Source organism: Ptychodera flava, assembly GCF_041260155.1.
Source record: "Ptychodera flava strain L36383 chromosome 23 unlocalized genomic scaffold, AS_Pfla_20210202 Scaffold_24__1_contigs__length_23054250_pilon, whole genome shotgun sequence".
Classification (NCBI taxonomy): domain Eukaryota; kingdom Metazoa; phylum Hemichordata; class Enteropneusta; family Ptychoderidae; genus Ptychodera; species Ptychodera flava.
Window position 1 is genome coordinate 13,975,088 of NW_027248278.1, and position 17,557 is coordinate 13,992,644.

A 17,557-nucleotide genomic window follows, 5' to 3' on the forward strand; every position below is an offset into this window, starting at 1 on the left:
AGAAGAGTAAGATGCCCGATACCAGTAGAAAGCAGGCAACACCGAGGAGAGCCCACAATGCCACGTCGCCCATTGAAAATTTTGCCGGGGTTTCCTGGTCGGGGGCGGACGGGCAGACGACGGCACCAGCGCCACCACCGGCCACTTCGTCAAATGGTAGACATATAAGATTGTTGCTGTCGTCGTCTTCGAATGTTGCGTTGTCAGAGGCTGCAAAAAATGATAGATGGTATTTGATGAACCTTTGTAAGACTTCTATTGTTCAGCAATGGAAATACGAAAGGTGAATAGCATATTTACAGAACAAATAAAGCATAGATACTTAGCTGACGCAGCTAAACCTCTACAATTTTTGTTTTCAACTTGTACCGTTATTTATTCTCACATCTAGATTGAACGAGCAAAATCTGATGTAAGCATATGCGAACATTCTAGAATTTGAAATAAATTTGTGATATTCTTATGAGAAACAATTTGTTGGATATCGTAAAATTCAATTGCATCTTCAATTAAAAAACAGTAGAGATGCTAACCTTTCCTGAAGACGATGCAGAGGTATTTGAAATCCCTGCAGTGTTGCTGGGGTATAGTGACAGTAACTCTGACGTCACTGTATATAGTATCCCTCCAAGGTCCGATAGAATTCAACAAAGTGGTTGAGTTGACATTGACGTCACCACAGTCGACCTGAAAGTCAGCGTCCATGCTGTTGTCGCTGGCAACGAAAGCGCTGAATCCGAGGTTTTCGACGCCGCCTGGAACCGTAGTGCCTCCCGCATTGTGAAGTTTAATATCGAGCATGACTTCGCTTGGTGTGTCATACATAAAAGTTGGAAGTTCAGCGTTGGTGATTGTCAACGTGACGGGTACAACGTCTGTAGCGATGAAAGAATGTTAATAGCCATATTAACGAATTGCTAAAAGATATTTCAGAGCTTTAACTCTGTCCTAATGTCGGAAATATTTTCCGTTGTATTCCATCTGCGTTGTCTATTGATATTATGATTAAGATTATGATCAATCAATCAATCAATCAATCAATATATCTATCTATCTATCTTAACTGAATTTTCTACGAATTTGTGTCTCTTCTTCTGTCATCGAAATTTAAGCTCATCTTTGAATTCTTGTGTCTCGACATAGAGAACCTAATATCTGTTTAATAGATTGCCGACCAGTCAAGGTAAACTTACCTGACGGACAGTTTGTTGGTCCCACTGATTCGCTGAATAAACCATCGACAAATGGCAGGCAGAAGAAGTCATTGTCACTGTTGTTGTCTGTGTAATTACCGATGTGTTCTATGACAACACAAAGGTGGCTGTGTGTTTTGCATTTCTCGGCTGGGTAGTTGATCACAGCAGTTGGCCAATCAGGGACCTGGAAGGCTTGGTCACTACCAGCAACAATACCATTGGCGCGGCGCAAAACTACGTCATCGTTCAGAGAGAAAGAACCGACTTGAACCGGATCCAGCATCTTGTCCCCCTCCAACGCCGTGATGTACATACCCATGTCATAATGGAATTGACCATCACTGAGAGAGGGGAGATCATCTGGGCCATTGTTTCTGACTGTAATTGACATGACGTTGATTGACACATTCGTTCCGGTTTCAAAGGTCACCATAAAGGGCATGGGATTGAAGATGGTATAGATTTCTAGTGACAAATCTGAAAAAAATACATTGATAAGGGAAAATGATGTCAAACAGGTCAAATAACCAGTATCATTCAAGGTAAATAAGTAGTTCATGTGTTCCAAACAACAAACAGTAAATGACATTAACAATAGTATCATCTTGGACCACCTGGTACCACCACTAACCACCTGGTACCACCATTGTTAAGTGGTGTTACCAGGTGTATGAATAGGTACGCTGCGCGACAAGATTGACCCAAAGTGATAAATGAAGAGTAAGTCATCACAATTACTAAACTAGGAATGTTGTCATTCATCATTTGAGAAATAGTGTTGTCGTTTGATATCAGATCTACGTGTCTTAAATGATCTTCCTAACATACGTTCTGAGAAGGAAAAGTAGTAGCATCGTACTGAAAAGCTAAAAATTATTCAAATCAAATTCAAATCTTTCCAAACTTAATAACAGAATACTTGTATGTTATAGTAACATTGAAATCTTACCTGCATTAGTTGCAAACGACACTGTAACACAGCTGATAAGTACTAGTAACTGACCAAGTAGACTTTTGGAAGGCATCTGAGGAAAATAGAAATGACAAAATATGTCAGTACCTTCTCACATTATGAAATACACACATGTAGCCATTGTGTCTTGAATTGCAAATTGCAAACACAAGAGAAAAGACCTAGAAAGTTGCTACAAGCGTATGCACAGATTAATGGCCTATATGATGCCATGAACGACACTGATGGCGCTGATATTTACTGGCTCATTTTCACCCTCACTAGTCTGCTAGTTGAAAGGGTATGTTCTTGCTAATCAGAGCGTTATTTCTGACCGATGATCACACATTTCATAGATTGTGAAATTTGATGCTACACAGAAGTTAAGAGAAGTAATGAAGTTGTTCTGTGTATCTCCCGATAACAAATGCTTTTTGAGCATTTAATTGTAAAATCGATGTCTTTCATTGCCTCAGTCTGAGCATCGCCCTCGATCATCAACTTATCGAAGTCAACATATTCAGTTGCATCGGAAATTGACATTTTTCGTAAACAGAAATTTAAATTATCAATTACAGACATCCGTATCTTTAAATGTTGAGGGTTTTCAGATTTAAACTGTGTAATTATAGTAGAGTTACTTCTTTATATCATTTTAAAAGACACTAAAAACGTTTTTTCAATAATAAATACACACTATTCGCTCAACCAATGGTTCAACCGTCTCAAAAACCAGAAATCATTATAAGCGAACGTGTAAGGGTAGTGAAGTGTTTAATTGGCTTACAGCACTGACTTCAACTCGGTTAGAACAAGATATGAAGCTCATCATTTTGAAATACTCACCTTTTTAAACCAACTTAATCAAAGGCTCTGGGCTCGGGTGAATATGGACGACTGAGTTAAAAGGAAAATGGGTTATGTCCCTCTTCTAAAGGCTGGATAGAGTTTCTCTACGAACTTGTAGTGGTTGTGGTACTGATCCGTACTGTGACAGCTAAGCGGTGGGCAGCTCTATATGAAGAATGCGTTCCCTCATAAACGCCTCACTTTGAGACCATAATCGATACAGGTGGAGGTGAACTTGACATTTGATAATACGTCACTATCAATATCCTGTCCTTGCCATTCAGAGGTACAAAATTACGTCAACACGTTCACGGTCGAATTTTGACAATGTCAAGAGCAGGTCATGCGATGTCTGGACTGATTTCGTTTACAACCTTTTACGAGTAATTTATTGCTTTATCAACCACGTCATCTGAGCTAATAATATCAACACGTTTTACTATAAAACGGCACACTTTAGTTATCACGGCCAAATATCACACTTGGATAAGACAGTCTACCGCATTGCATTGTTTTATGGGGGCAGTGTGGTTTTATCCATACAAGTGTGTTCGACAGCCCTATTAACAATTTAAGCAACATGTGCTCATAACAGTGGGACACTGACAACATTATTTTGTGATGAGAGTTACAATGAATTTTATAAATTTAATTTCTATTACGGTTTAAACCAAGCCTCTTTCCTCGTTGACAGTTCAAATTTACGATTCCCATGTTTAAACTACGTTGACACTGTGTCCAAGTTTTCGATTAACGTGCAGCCTAGGTATCTCTGCCAAATCAACTTGATTTTCTTTTAAGATCCCACTGAAAACTGGCCCCGTCGCTTGGCTTTTCTCGGCAGCAGTGTGGGCCATTGCATTCACTCTACGATTTATTCATTAGCCTACCACTACCGCGAAAGCCTGCTAAAGTTCATTCCTTTAGCCTACTCTTTTTTGACATTTGTATGCCCAGAGACGTAGAGCAAGTCTAGTTTCCCTGTTAAATGCCCAATATTCCAATAAATTTCGAGTGTTTGTTATATGAAACAGAAAATTTCCTTATTGTTGTTAGTTGTACAGTAACATTACCGGGGCAGAGCAAGGAATCTAGGTGCGTCAAATGAACATGTCATTTCTCGCGGGAAACAAGTTCTCTGACATTTATAAGAAAAAAGCAATGTTTTAGAATGTGCCCAACAAGAGTAAATTATTGTGAGTTGTAAGGACACGCAATATATGAAGCTTGTAGTAGGTATAACCAGTCGTTTGACTTTATTCGAAGGATCTACTTGTTAAGTTTCCTGATGTGCCGCATCGTGAAATACTAAGAGGTTTCTATAATTCGGTCAGCTGTAAAATCTCTTGACCCTTCCCTCCATTCAAGTTGTGAAAGGCGACAAAAGTATTACGTACGAGTGTTTTACATCACGTTGATCGTCGATTGTTGTCCCAAGACCACTTACGAGTTGAAGGCTGTATGAATTTATGGAATGATTGATGTCTAATGAGTCGTGTGATCGTTACTTATGCAATGGCGTTCTTAACAATCCCAGTGTTTGTTGTGAGCACAGTCCCTCCATTCAGGGACTGTGTTGTGAGGCAACTTACTGTAGCCCAACCTAGATTTGAACCACAGTCCGAATATTGAGGGACTGTTTGAACTTACCCTCCATCAAACAATAGTTTGCCTATAAGGACGCACGGAGAGTGGTAGACTAGAATTTCAAGAACTCGCAAGCGATTTTCCCCTGTCAATCAAAGTAAAGTAAGATGTAGAGATGATGTTCGACTTCTTTCAGAATAGATAAAATTAATAAATTTTAATAAGAGTCGACTATTAGGTAACGCAGCAGCAGCTAAGAGACAATCGAATTAGGAGGCGTCGCCACTTCCACGATACATCAGATTTTTAATCAGAATGCCGTGTGCATGCCTATAATAGTTGAACGGTTTACACGCAGGACGATAACCATTTAAATAGAGTGTATATGCAGTTTGTTGCACTTAAACGGGTGAAGTTAACATTCAAGATTACTTTACAATTATGGTAGAGTCTAGACAAGTAACTATAAGACTCGCGAATGTGTTGCCTTGGGCTTTACTGCGCGTCGACGTAATACGTAAAGGTCCAGGTGACCTGAGAAGGGTGTAAACCAAACACATTACAAAGTCGGTATAAATTACGTGCATGTATTGTTTATTGTTATTTCAAGAAGTTGTTGTTTAAAAAATATTAATTTGATAAAAGTTCAGGGGAATGTGAGCATGTGTAACAGCAAACTGTTATTTTTAAATTTTTAGTTATAAAACATGTTGCGGAAGTTACCATTTCCGTTTGCCATAAAGTTTTAGGAACGATACGTTGTCTACAGAGTTTATCGTCTTCGATATTTTAAAAGGTTGCAATATACATAAAACTTTATTGATCTGAAAATATGCAATGGCTGTAGGAAGCAAGTCTGAGCTTTCTGTGTTATCGTCTTCATGGCCGCCACTGAGGGCGGTAGACGTGGTCTGATGACAAAACTGCTCGTAAAACCTGAGAGGGATCGATCGCACACTTTTTGAGGGGACGTGAATGTTGGCAACCGCACGTAGTTGGCGTAACGCGAAGGATCGATATATTTTATCATCCTCGGAAACTCCCCGCGAGACAGAAACAGTGAAGACTATTTAGCAGCTCACAAGACAAGTGTGCCTTCAATTTTGTTACAGTTCTGTCTATGGAAGGTACTACGGCATTTTTTGAGGGTGCAACTTCTCATTACACCGGAAAACGAATTCGCTGGTCGCTGAAAGCATGAAATGTCATATTAACTTGGCTGCCTCGCTTTCACATCGACAATTTAGCCAAAGGACGTTGTAAAGATCACCAGGCACGGTCTAAAAGGCCAGGGTAGGACCCCAGCATTTGCTCGCTAGGTAAACTTACAATCGAATAAGCTGTAAATACTATGAGTTACTTGTCTGTTACCAGATCGGTAAGCTAGGGCTACAGAATGAAACGTACATTTTTCGACAGATGGGTGACGGCACACTATAGGAAATGCTCCTGGGGAAACTAAGTTAAAATTCGATACATGTGTTCCATCGACAGTTCAAAAAAAAGTTTAAATTAGCAGTAATTTTCGATTAAAGTGACGCTCAAAATTATACATTACTCAGTCCAATGTTGCACACTGCCCACAAAACAGTATTTCGATATTGCTCATTTAGCATAAACAGTTTTGCTTTAATCACACACAGAGGTCAACAGTGCTCTGTTAATGTTATCAACATTTTTACATGCGGAAGGGGAGTAAAAAGCACCACAAATAATTATGTGTAACTTTTTCCTATGGCAGTGCCTCCTGGCGAGAGGAAATTACCGGGAATGACAATGAATAGAACGAAGAAAACATGATACAGGAACCATTTTCCCTTGGAGAAAGCACTCTGTAGCATGTTTCATGACTGTCATTGTAATACTTGGCTTAACCATCTCATAAAAGAATCGATACATTAACATGAAAAATGCACAATATGACTTCTGAAGACTTTCAAATCTAACATTTACGTCTGAAACGCATAATATTTGTGAAAATGTGTACAATTACACGTTCAGATTGTTGTCAAATTAATTCTGCAAACTTTCAAATCATTGTGTAAAAAGTTAAGACATATTTCATTAATTACATCAATTATGAGCATGTTCGTCTGAGAATGACTGAATATGTAAGAATGTTATGATTATAATTTACTATAACAGCCATAACCTTTATAAATGACCTATGAATCCAGGTTCATATTTTAAGGAAAGATAACATTTCATCCCTGCATCATAACATTTAGGGACCAGCATATCCATTGAAAACACCTAGGGGAGCCGTCATTATTTACGGCCTGGGGTGGGGGGGAGGTTCCGAGGAATTTCATCGGAAACTGAAATTTCGAGTATCCCCCAACGCCAACCCTGATGAATTTTAGCAACCTCTTCTCTAACACAGAAATTTTGCTCACCCCAACTTAGAAACGATAAATATCAAGACATGTATTTGTAAAATTTACAAAAAATACAGCAATAGTACAGATCTTTCATATTCTGCTAGATTATCATCGGTTATCTCATAGCGATTGAAAAAGGTGAAACCAGCAAAATGAAATGCAAAATGAAATTCAAAGTCACGATAATATGTAGATATAAAAGCTCACGCTATAACCAGTATCTAACCATATAGTATTGTTTACTTCGGATAGGTAACATGACAAGGTTTTCACCAAGATATCTGAGAGGGCGGAATAGGAAAGTACACGGGGAAGAACACACAGAAGGCTGAGGGGCAAAGTGTCAAAGGAGGTTGTACCCTCTCTTGTGCGGAAAAAATTGAGAATTGATGTCTACAATGGTGCAGTCTGGTGCAATATGAGAGGTGTTTTCAATTCGTAATTTTACTGTGAGTAAAACTGTCAGAACACCATAAGGGGAGAGTGCGAGAGGGAGTATGTCCCCGCTCTCGCATCGAAAATTTTGAGAAATTGATGTGTGAAATCAATTCGTTTTGCACAAAAAATTGAATACCCCCTTCTTTCTCTCCACATTTTTTGAGCAACAACCCCCTTGTAGCTTTCAATATTTTTACTGACCCCTCACATTCCTCCTCCCCTAAGACCGAACATAATTACGGCTCCCAAGGGTTGAACAAAACTGCTGAAGTGAAGGATTGTGTGAGGGTGGACCGCGGGGATGTTTAAAAATTCACCCTCCTAAAGGGAACCCGTGTCAAATTTTGGGGATTACATACAGGCTTTCAATAGGCATTATCTTGTAAGTAGTTGATAGTATACCCGTTGGTTTAGTAATGCTAAGGATGGGAGATTTAGCCTTTGTGGTGAAACGATTTGGTAAACAGATTATAAATTTGAACTTACTCTCTTTTCAAAAGATAATTGATGAAACACTTTTTGGAATCTTAGTAACAATAATAACCAGATATCAGAAATGTGTCCCTAGATGTGCATTCAATACCAATACCAATGCCCCTACTTCACACTGACACATTCAATTTCATTTCTTGAAATGACTGGAAAGATTCTTTCATCATGTAAGATTCATCACGTGCTACCTATCATATTTGAATATTCGTAAAGGGAAAGAAGAGTGACAGTGTCAAATCAATTGATGCTATGATTGAAGGATATAGAAATTAAGGTTACCGTAATTAAGTAGTTTTCTGTCCCAAAACTAACGTAAATATGTTGGACGTACATGCCAAACAGAGGAAACAATGAAACTGGCACGAGAGAATTTGTACTGGAACGAAGTTAGAGCAGTGGTTCTCCATTGTCTTGGTAGAATGCAAATTAAGTGGTCCATGGGTAAGTGGTAGATCGTATCACTTTTTTGTTTGGGTCCGCATAGTAGACATGCCCTGGTATACCAACAGTGAATACAGGAACCATGATTATTGCAGCTCACTGTTCTGGAAACTGGAGAGTTTGCTTGAAATTGTTTAAAGTTTACATGAAATAGTCCTGTGTGCAGTTTCATGTTTGTTACTAAATTAGTTGTACGTGCGCAACATTGGACACTGCTGCTTGATATGCGGACTCTTTTTTTAGTGTTCAATCAGTGCTTGTTGTTGCAGGTTGTACTCTGAGCTTTACTACGTCACAAATTATGTCGATCAAACCCAACTACATTATTCGAGAGGAAGGTTACTAATGTATTGTATATAATGGCATTGTCAGTCCAAACGAATTTTGTAACGTTGTTCACAACAGCACTACTGATAATCAGGATTGTGGCCCCAGAGTGAGCACAACTATTAAGTTTTTTGTGTGTTAAAGAATAAAGGAGTGCAGTGGGCGTTTAAAAAGACGGAGACTTTCAAATGGCAAACTATGTATTTCGTGGTGTGGTCCAGACCATGAAAGATATGGCAAATATATGCCATCACACAAATCACATATCAGCTGTGGTGCCTTAAACAACTGTCGATGCTGCCTGCGCTCTCAACTGCACACAACGTTGGCTTACAACGGAATGTCTGATTTGACCCAATGCTACAATTTGGGGGAAGACGCCTAAAAGGTTTTACAAAATCATCGTTTTTTGTCGAAAGGCATGACATTGGACAACGATATGTCAAGCATTCTTCCAACGAGAAAGTTAAAAACCACTCCGGCGAAGCAGACAATAATCCTTGTCACGCACGGATGTATGTCACCAAATTATTGGGGCAAAACACTTGTCTTGACATTATTTCGTTTTGATATAATTTTCAATTTGATTACGCTCTTAGTTTATTTTCTTACTTTCTCATTATAATCATGTTCGTTATTTCCTTTATAGTCTTCTCTTCATTTTCATCTAATTCTGTTTGTATCTTTAAAAATTGGGTCAGAAGATATTGTATATCAGTATAAAAATCTTCCTATCATACAGCTGATAATATCAAAAGTATTTTAGTAATTGCTGTTGTTTTTACGTGTTTTCCTTGCAGATTGAATGAGCAAAACACTAAAATCATAATATCAATTTATAAAATATTATTTATTTTTCATTTTTAAGTGCATACAATTGTATCTCAATTTTAATCTTCATAATTTAATAATTTAATAAATATAATGAGTAGTTCAGGTCTACTACTGAATATCAGAGCTAACAATGAACATGATAAAAAACAAAGTGGAAAAATTGGAAAGCGAAATATTAGAATCTTGATAATAGTATTATATATATATATATATATATATATATATATATATATATATATATATATATATATATATATATATATATATATATATTATATATATATATATAATAATAGATATGTACGTTTGAGCTAAGTATTCGGAAATTACTTAATTCCTAACCTTTACTCTATAAAACAAATGGAAGGGCAAATAAAAGTTTTACTTCAGTAAAAAAGAATACAACGATTAAAATGCAACGCTCATTAATTAATAAATAAACAACAACAACTTCAAAACTTCAGACTACTAAGTTCAGGTCGTCAAATTATTGCACATGTCTACATTCAACTTTAAAAAATGTAATATCTCACAAATGATAGTCGACATATATTCTAGCAAATCATCCCCGCTTTCTCCTTGTCTCCCTCATCTGTCTGTCTGTCTTGTCTGTCTGTCCGTCCGTCCGTCCGTCTCTCTCTCTCTCTCTCTCTCTCTCTCTCTCTCTCTCTCTCTCTCTCTCTCTCTCTCTCTCTCTCTCTCTCTCTCTCTCTCTCTCTCTCTCTCTGACCATGACGTCCGTTGTACATGTTATTTCTATTAGTCTAATTAATCGCACTTTGTCGGAATTACTTTACCAGGGCCCATGTTTTTTGTCGTTATGGACAGGATACGTAAACGACAGAAATGACTGTCTCAAAATGTCATCACCAAGCGAGACTTGTCGATTACTTTCTTGATGGTTGCCAGACGCGAGTTAAAAGAAGCGCTTCGATTCTGTAAATGTTCGTTTCATCTTTCCGACAATTTAGTAAAACTACCAAGTGTATCGTCTCTCTGACTTCCTTCAATATACATATCTTGCAATCGTGCTTAACGGTAATAGCACCACCAAAGGCCATGTAATTTAGTATCTTTTATGCTGATTTAGATGGCTGTATTAAATCACATATACTGTATTTCCCACGCAGTAATTGGTGTCGGTATTGTATTCTCCACTTTGTTGACGTCGATAACGACTGTGTGGTTTTGTTGTTCAACATCAACTTTGTTCTTCTTCCTTTGGACACTGATGAATGTAAGACACAGGAAACACAAGAAGAGTAAGATGCCCGATACCAGTAGAAAGCAGGCAACACCGAGGAGAGCCCACAATGCCACGTCTCCCATCGAAAACTTTGCCGGGGTTTCCTGGTCGGGATCTTCGCTTGGGCAGACGACAGCACCAGCGCCACCATCGGCAACTTCGTCAAATGGTAGACATATAAGGTTGTTGCTGTCGTCGTCTTCGAATGTTGCGTTGTCAGAGGCTGCGAAAAAAATGATACATGGTATTTGATAAAACTTTGTACGACTGCTATTCTTCAGCAATGAAAATATGAAATATGAATAGCACAAATTTACAGAACAAATAAAACACAGATACAACTAAGGCAGCCAAGCCTCTACAGTTTTTGTTTTCAATGTGTACCGTTATTTATTCTCACATCTAGATTGAACGAGCAAATTCTGATGTAAGCATATGCGAACATCTGAAATTTTGAAATAAATGTATGAAATTCTTATTGGAAACCATTTGTTGGATGTCATAAAATTCAATTACATCTTCAATTAAAAAAAAACCAGTAAAGATGCTAACCTTTCTTGAAGACGATGCAGAGGTAGTTGAAATCGCTACAGTGTAGCTGGGGTATAGTGACAGTAACTCTGACGTCACTGTATACAGTATCGCTCCAAGGTCCGATAGAATTCAACAAAGTGGTTGAGTTGACATTGACGTCACCACAGTCGACCTGAAAGTCAGCGTCCATGCTGTTGTCGCTGGCAATGAAAGCGCTGAATCCGAGGTTTTCGACGCCGCCTGGAACCGTAGTGCCTCCCGCATTGTGAAGTTTAATATCGAGCATGACTTCGCTTGGTGTGTCATACACAAAAGTTGGAAGTTCAGCGTTGGTGATTGTCAACGTTACGGGTACAACGTCTGTAGCGATGAAACAATAGCCATATTAAGGAATTGCTCAAAGATATTTAATAGCTTTAACTCTGTCCTAATGTCGGAAATATTTTCAGTTGTATTCCATCTGCGTTGTCTATTGATATTATGATTAAGATTATGATCAATCAATCAATCAATCAATCAATCAATCAATCTATCTATCTATCTATCTATCTATCTATCTATCTATCTTAAATGGTGTTTCTACGATTTTGTTATCCTTTTCTGTCATCAAAATTTAAGCTCATCTTTGAATTCTTGTGTCTCGACATAGAGAACCTAATATCTGTTTAATCGATTGCCGACCAGTCAAGGCAAACTTACCTGACGGACAGTTTGTTGGTCCCACTGTTGGCTGAATAAACCATTGACAAAAGGCAGGCAGAAGAAGTCATTGTCACTATTGTAGTCTGTGTAATTACCAACGTGTTCTAAAACAACACAAAGGTGGCTATGTGTTTTGCATTTCTCGGCTGGGTAGTTGATCACAGCAGTTGGCCAATCAGGCACTTGGTAGGCTTGGTCACCACCAGCAACAATGCCATTGGCTCGGCGCAAAACTACGTCGTCGTTCAGAGAGAAAGAATCGACTTGAACTGGATCCAGCATCTTGTCCCCCTCCAATGCGGTGATGTACATACCCATCTCATAATGGATTTGACCACTACCGAGAGAGGGGAGATCATCCGGACCATTGTTTCTTACTGTAATTGACATGACGTTGATTGACACATTCGTTCCCGTTTCAAAGGTCACCATAAAGGGCATCGGATTGAAGATGGTATAGATTTCTAGTGACAAATCTGAAAAAAAATACATTGATAAGAGAAAATGATGTCACACGGGTCAAATAATCGGTATCGTTCAAGGTAAATAAGAAATTCATGTGCTCCAAATAACTCATAGAAAATGACAATAAAAATAGTATCATCTTGGGCCACCTGGTACCACCGCTGCATAGTGGATTGAATAGGAGTCTGAATAGGTAAGCTGCGCGTCAAGATTTATCAAAAGTTACAAATGAAGATTATGTCAACAAAATTACTAGATTACTGATGTGAGATAAAACCGGGAATGTTGTTATTTATCATTTGATGAACAGTCGTGTTTTCGTCTGATATCAGATCTCCGTGTCGACCACAGAACTTATTGAATAATCTTCCTAACATTCTTTCTGAGAGGAAAAGTAGTAGCATCGTACTGAAAAGCTAAAATTATTCAAATCTTTCGAAAAGTTAACATACAAATATTAGTACGTTATAGTAACAAACAAATCTTACCTGCATCAGTTGCAGACGATACTATAACACATCCGATAAGTACTAGTAACAGACAAAATAGACTTGGGGAAGACATCTGGGGATAATAGGAATGACAAAATATGTCAGTACCATTCCATACATATGGCAATTTTGTCCTGAACAGCCCATTGCAAACACAAGGGAAAAGATCTAGAATATTGTTACTAGCGTACAGAGATTAATGGCATATTTCATGCAATGAACGACACTGGTGACGCTAATATTTACTGGCTCATTTTCGCCCTCACTAGTCTACCGATTAAAAGGGTATGTTCTTGCTAATCGGAGCGTTATTTCTGACCGCTGATCACACATTCCATATACTGTGAAATTTGATGCTACACAGAAGTTAAGAGTTTAAGGCGATAAGCGATGAATTTGTTCTGTGTATCTCCTCATAACAAATGGTTTTTGACGCATTTAATTGTAAAATCGATATTGTCTTTTATTGCCTCGGTCTGAGCATCGCACTTCTCACTGCATTTGTTGCCCTCGATCATCAACTTATCGATGTCAACATATTCAGTTGCATCGGAAATTGATATTTTCGGTGAAAAGAAATGTAAATGATCAATTACAGACATCCGTATCTTTAAATGTTGAGGGTAAACTTTTCAAATTTAAACTGTGTAATTATAGTTCAGTTCCTTTTTATATTTTTTTTTAAAAACACTTAAAACTTTTTTTCTATAATAAATACAAACTCTTCGCCCAACCAATTTTTCAACTGTCTCAAAAACCAGAAAATCATTATAAACGAACGTGTATGGGTAGTGAAGTGTTTAATTGGCTTACAGCACTTACTTCAACTCTGTTTGAAGATATGAAGCTTATTATGTTGAAAATACTCACCTTTATAAACCAAGGTAATCAACGGCTCGCGGGTCAGATGAATATGGACGACTGAATTAAACGAAAAATGGGTTATGTCCCTCTTCTAAAGGCTGGGTAGAGTTTCTCTGCGAACTTGTAGTGGTTGTGGTGCTAATCCGTATTCTGACAGTAATGCGTTGGACAGCACTTTATGAAGAATTCTTTCTCTCATAAACGCCTCACTTTGAGACATAATAATCGATATTGGTGCAGGTGAACTTGAGTGACGTTGTAAACATTTGATAATACGTCACTATCAATATCCTGTCCTTGCCATTCAGAGGTAAAAATTACGTCAACACGTTCATGGTCGAGTTTTGACAATGTCAAGAGCAGGTCATGTAATGTCTTGAATGATGCAGTTTACGACCTTTTTACGAGTAATCCATTGCTTTATCAACTACGTCATCTGAGCTAATAATATAACAACATTATACCGTAGGACATACTTTCGTTGTCACGGTCAAATATCGTAGTTGCATAATACATTCTCCCGAATTGCGTTGTTTACGTGTTTTCCTGTTTTACGAGTGTTGTGTGGTTTTACCCACAACAAGTGTGTTCGACTGCTCTAGTCACCATTTGAACAAAATTTGCTCACAACAGTTGGACACGAAAAAAAACTGTTTTGTGATTACAGTTACAGTGAATGGTGTAACTTTAGGTTCTATTACGGGTGAAACCGAGACTCTTTCCTCGTTGACAATCGCAGTTTACGATTGCCATGTTGAACTACGTTGACGCTGTGTCTAAATTTTCGATTAATGTGCAGCCTTCGGTACCTCACCCAAGTTTCACTTGATTAAAATAGTTCCCCTGAAAACTGCCCCCCCCCTGCGGTCGCTTGGCTTTTCTTCACCCTACGTTCTACGCAATAGCCTACCACTAACACGAAGCCTCAGCCTGCCGAAGATTATTCCTCCAGCAGTTTACTCTGTTTTGACAATCATATGCCCACAGACGTACAGCAAGTCTAGTTCCTCTGTTGAATGCCAAATACTCCGAAGACTTTTTTATATTAACACAGAAAATTTGCTTACTGTTCTTAGTTGTACAGTAACATTATCGGGACAGAGCAACGAATCTATAAACCAGTCATTTTTGGTAAACAAGTTCTCTAATATAAATATTAAGAAAAAAGATATATCGTAGAATGTGCCCTTACAAGAATAAATTAGCGTGAGTTATAAGGACACGCAATATATGAAGCTTGTAGTAGGTATAATCCTAGTCGTTAGACTGTATTCGAAGGATCTACTTGTTAAGCGTCCCGATGTGCCGTATCGTGATATACTAAGAGGTTTCTACGATTCGTTCAGCTGTGAAATCTCCTGACCCTTCCCACCACTAGATTTGTGAACGGCGAAAAAAGTATCAGGTACGAGTGTTTTAATTGTCATCAGACGACCACTTACGAGTTGAAGGATATGTGGAATGGGTTTGAATGACTGATGTCTAATGAGTCGTGTAATCTTTGATTGTACAATGGCGTTCTTTACTTTGTTTGCTGTGAGGAGAGTGGCAGAACCCAGTTTTGAATTAATCCTCCCACGAACAAGAGTTTGCCTAGGACACAGGAAGATTATTAACTAGAACTTCAATAGCTTACAGGCGATTTTTTGCTGCCAAGCAAAGTAAAACAAGATGTGGAGAAGGCATTCGACTTCTAACAAAACAAAGGCGACTATTAGCTAACGCAGCAGCAATTAAGTGACAATCGAAGGTGGAAACGTCGACATCTCCCCTATACATCTGATTTTTTAATGAGACTACTGTATGCATGCCTATATAGTTGAATGATATGTGATTCTATCGTTTACACGCAGGACGAAAACCATTTGTCAAATAGAGTGCATATGCAGTTTGCGGAACTTAGGGACCGTCTCAGATTGTCGCAGAAGTTCAAAAAGCGAAATTCATTCGTTTAGGGGGGGGGGAGGGGGTTTGACCTCCATTCAATTAGTGAACTTCACTTTCGCACTTTTATTTTGTGATCACAAGTTTTCGTGTGTTTATTTTAAATTAAAGAAAAACTGCACACTCGTGCCAACAAATTTGTAACTGTTTCAATCTCGTTTGTGCCCCAAACACAATTTACCGATAGTAACATTGTATCCTAAACCTTTCATTCATCAAATTATACAAAGACAAAGACATTTTTTTAAATGTGCTATTTATAAGCGTCTGCTCTAACCACTAGATGTCTTTATTCTCACTTGTTATGCACCTGGTCATAGTCGTTTTAATATGATTGAACATGCCTGGGCCCCCTTGTCAAAGTTTCTCGCTTATTTACCGCCCCTACCAAGTACAAATTGCGTGTTCGCAAGGACAACGAACAGCACAAGAGATACAAAAAGGAAAGTAAAGTAAAATGAAACTTTTATGCGGTAAAATGCCCTGTTAGTACTCAAATCTGATCGATTACTTTAATTGTAATGTGGCAAGGGGAATACGTCTTTAGTCGCTATAGCAAAATGCAACATTGTACTCTCAGGCAGACATGAACATTTCGCACTTTTGAAGTTTCGTTTAGGGGGGGGGGGGAGGGGGTTTTGATCTAAACGAAGAAATTTCGTTTCTTGAACTTCTGCGATAATCTGAGACGGTCCCTTACACGGGTATAGGTAACATTCAAGATTACTTTAAAATTATGGTGGCGTCTAGATAAGTAACTACGAGACTAGCATATGCGTTGTCTTGGACTTCACGACGCGTTGACGTATTACGCCTAGTCGGAGTAAAGCATTGTCCAGGTAACCTGAAAAGGGTGTAAACCCAACACAGTTAAAAGTCACTATAAATTACGTGTCCGTCTTTATTATTATACAAGAAGTCGTTCTTAAAAAATATTAAATTGATCAAAGTTCATGGGTATATTAACAACGTGCTGTTATTTTGAACTTTTTAGTTATAAAACCAATTGCGGAAATTACCATTTCCGTTCCCAATAACGTTTTAGTAACGATATATTGTCTACAGAGTTCATCATCTACGATATTTGAAAAGGGTACAATGGCCATAAAACTTTATTGTTCGGAAAATATGTAATTGCTGTATGTAGGAAGCAAGTCTGAGCTTTCTGTGGTGTCGTCTTCATGGCCGCCAATGATGTCGGTAGACGTGGTCTGATGACAAAACAGCTCGTAAACCGGAGAGGGATCGATCGCACACTTTCTGCGGGGACGTGAATGTTGGCAACCTCACGTAGCTGGCGTGACGCGAAGGATCGATATATTTTATCGTCCTCGGAAAGTCAGAAACAGTGAAAACATTTTTAGCACTTCAAAAGACAGGTGTGCCTCCAATTACTACGGAAATTTGTAGGAATACGACATCTTATTACACCGGGAAACGAAGTCGCTGGTGCCATAATTTTACACCCATCATGTGGTACAAGTTACTTAGCCGTATTGGTTTCACATTGGCACCTTAGCCAAGGGAAGTTGTAAAGCTCACCAGGCCGGGTCTAACAGACCAGGTTAGGGCCCCGGTTTTGCTTACTTAGTCTACTATTGAATACTCTGTACACATTACCAATTACTTGTCTGTCGCCAAAACGTTAGTCTAGACTACAGAGTGACCCATACTTTAGTGAAACGTACAATTTTTGACAGATGGGTGACGACACACTGTGGGGAATGTCCCTGGTGACATTAAGCTCCAGTTGGCTAGTAGTTTACCATCGACGGTTTAAATTACAAAGATTAAGTAAAAATTAACAGTAGTTT

At 38.4% G+C, this 17,557-nt stretch overlaps 2 protein-coding genes across 2 annotated transcripts; both read right to left on the reverse strand.

The window, feature by feature from the left end:
* Positions 1 to 937: 937 nt before the first annotated feature.
* On the reverse strand, positions 938 to 13,933 carry LOC139124680 (uncharacterized). The gene is made up of 4 exons (XM_070690801.1): positions 13,806 to 13,933; positions 2,146 to 2,221; positions 1,194 to 1,673; positions 938 to 990 (listed from the first exon to the last, which is right to left on the reverse strand). Exons 2-4 carry the CDS (start codon positions 2,219 to 2,221, stop codon positions 938 to 940), a joined length of 609 nt encoding a protein of 202 aa, XP_070546902.1. The 5' UTR covers positions 13,806 to 13,933.
* On the reverse strand, positions 10,138 to 13,008 carry LOC139124681 (uncharacterized). Its single transcript, XM_070690802.1, has 4 exons — positions 12,933 to 13,008; positions 12,075 to 12,455; positions 11,296 to 11,637; positions 10,138 to 10,966 (listed from the first exon to the last, which is right to left on the reverse strand). The coding sequence occupies exons 1-4, from the start codon at positions 13,006 to 13,008 to the stop codon at positions 10,602 to 10,604; spliced, it is 1,164 nt and encodes a 387-aa protein (XP_070546903.1). The 3' UTR covers positions 10,138 to 10,601.
* Positions 13,934 to 17,557: the final 3,624 nt, after the last annotated feature.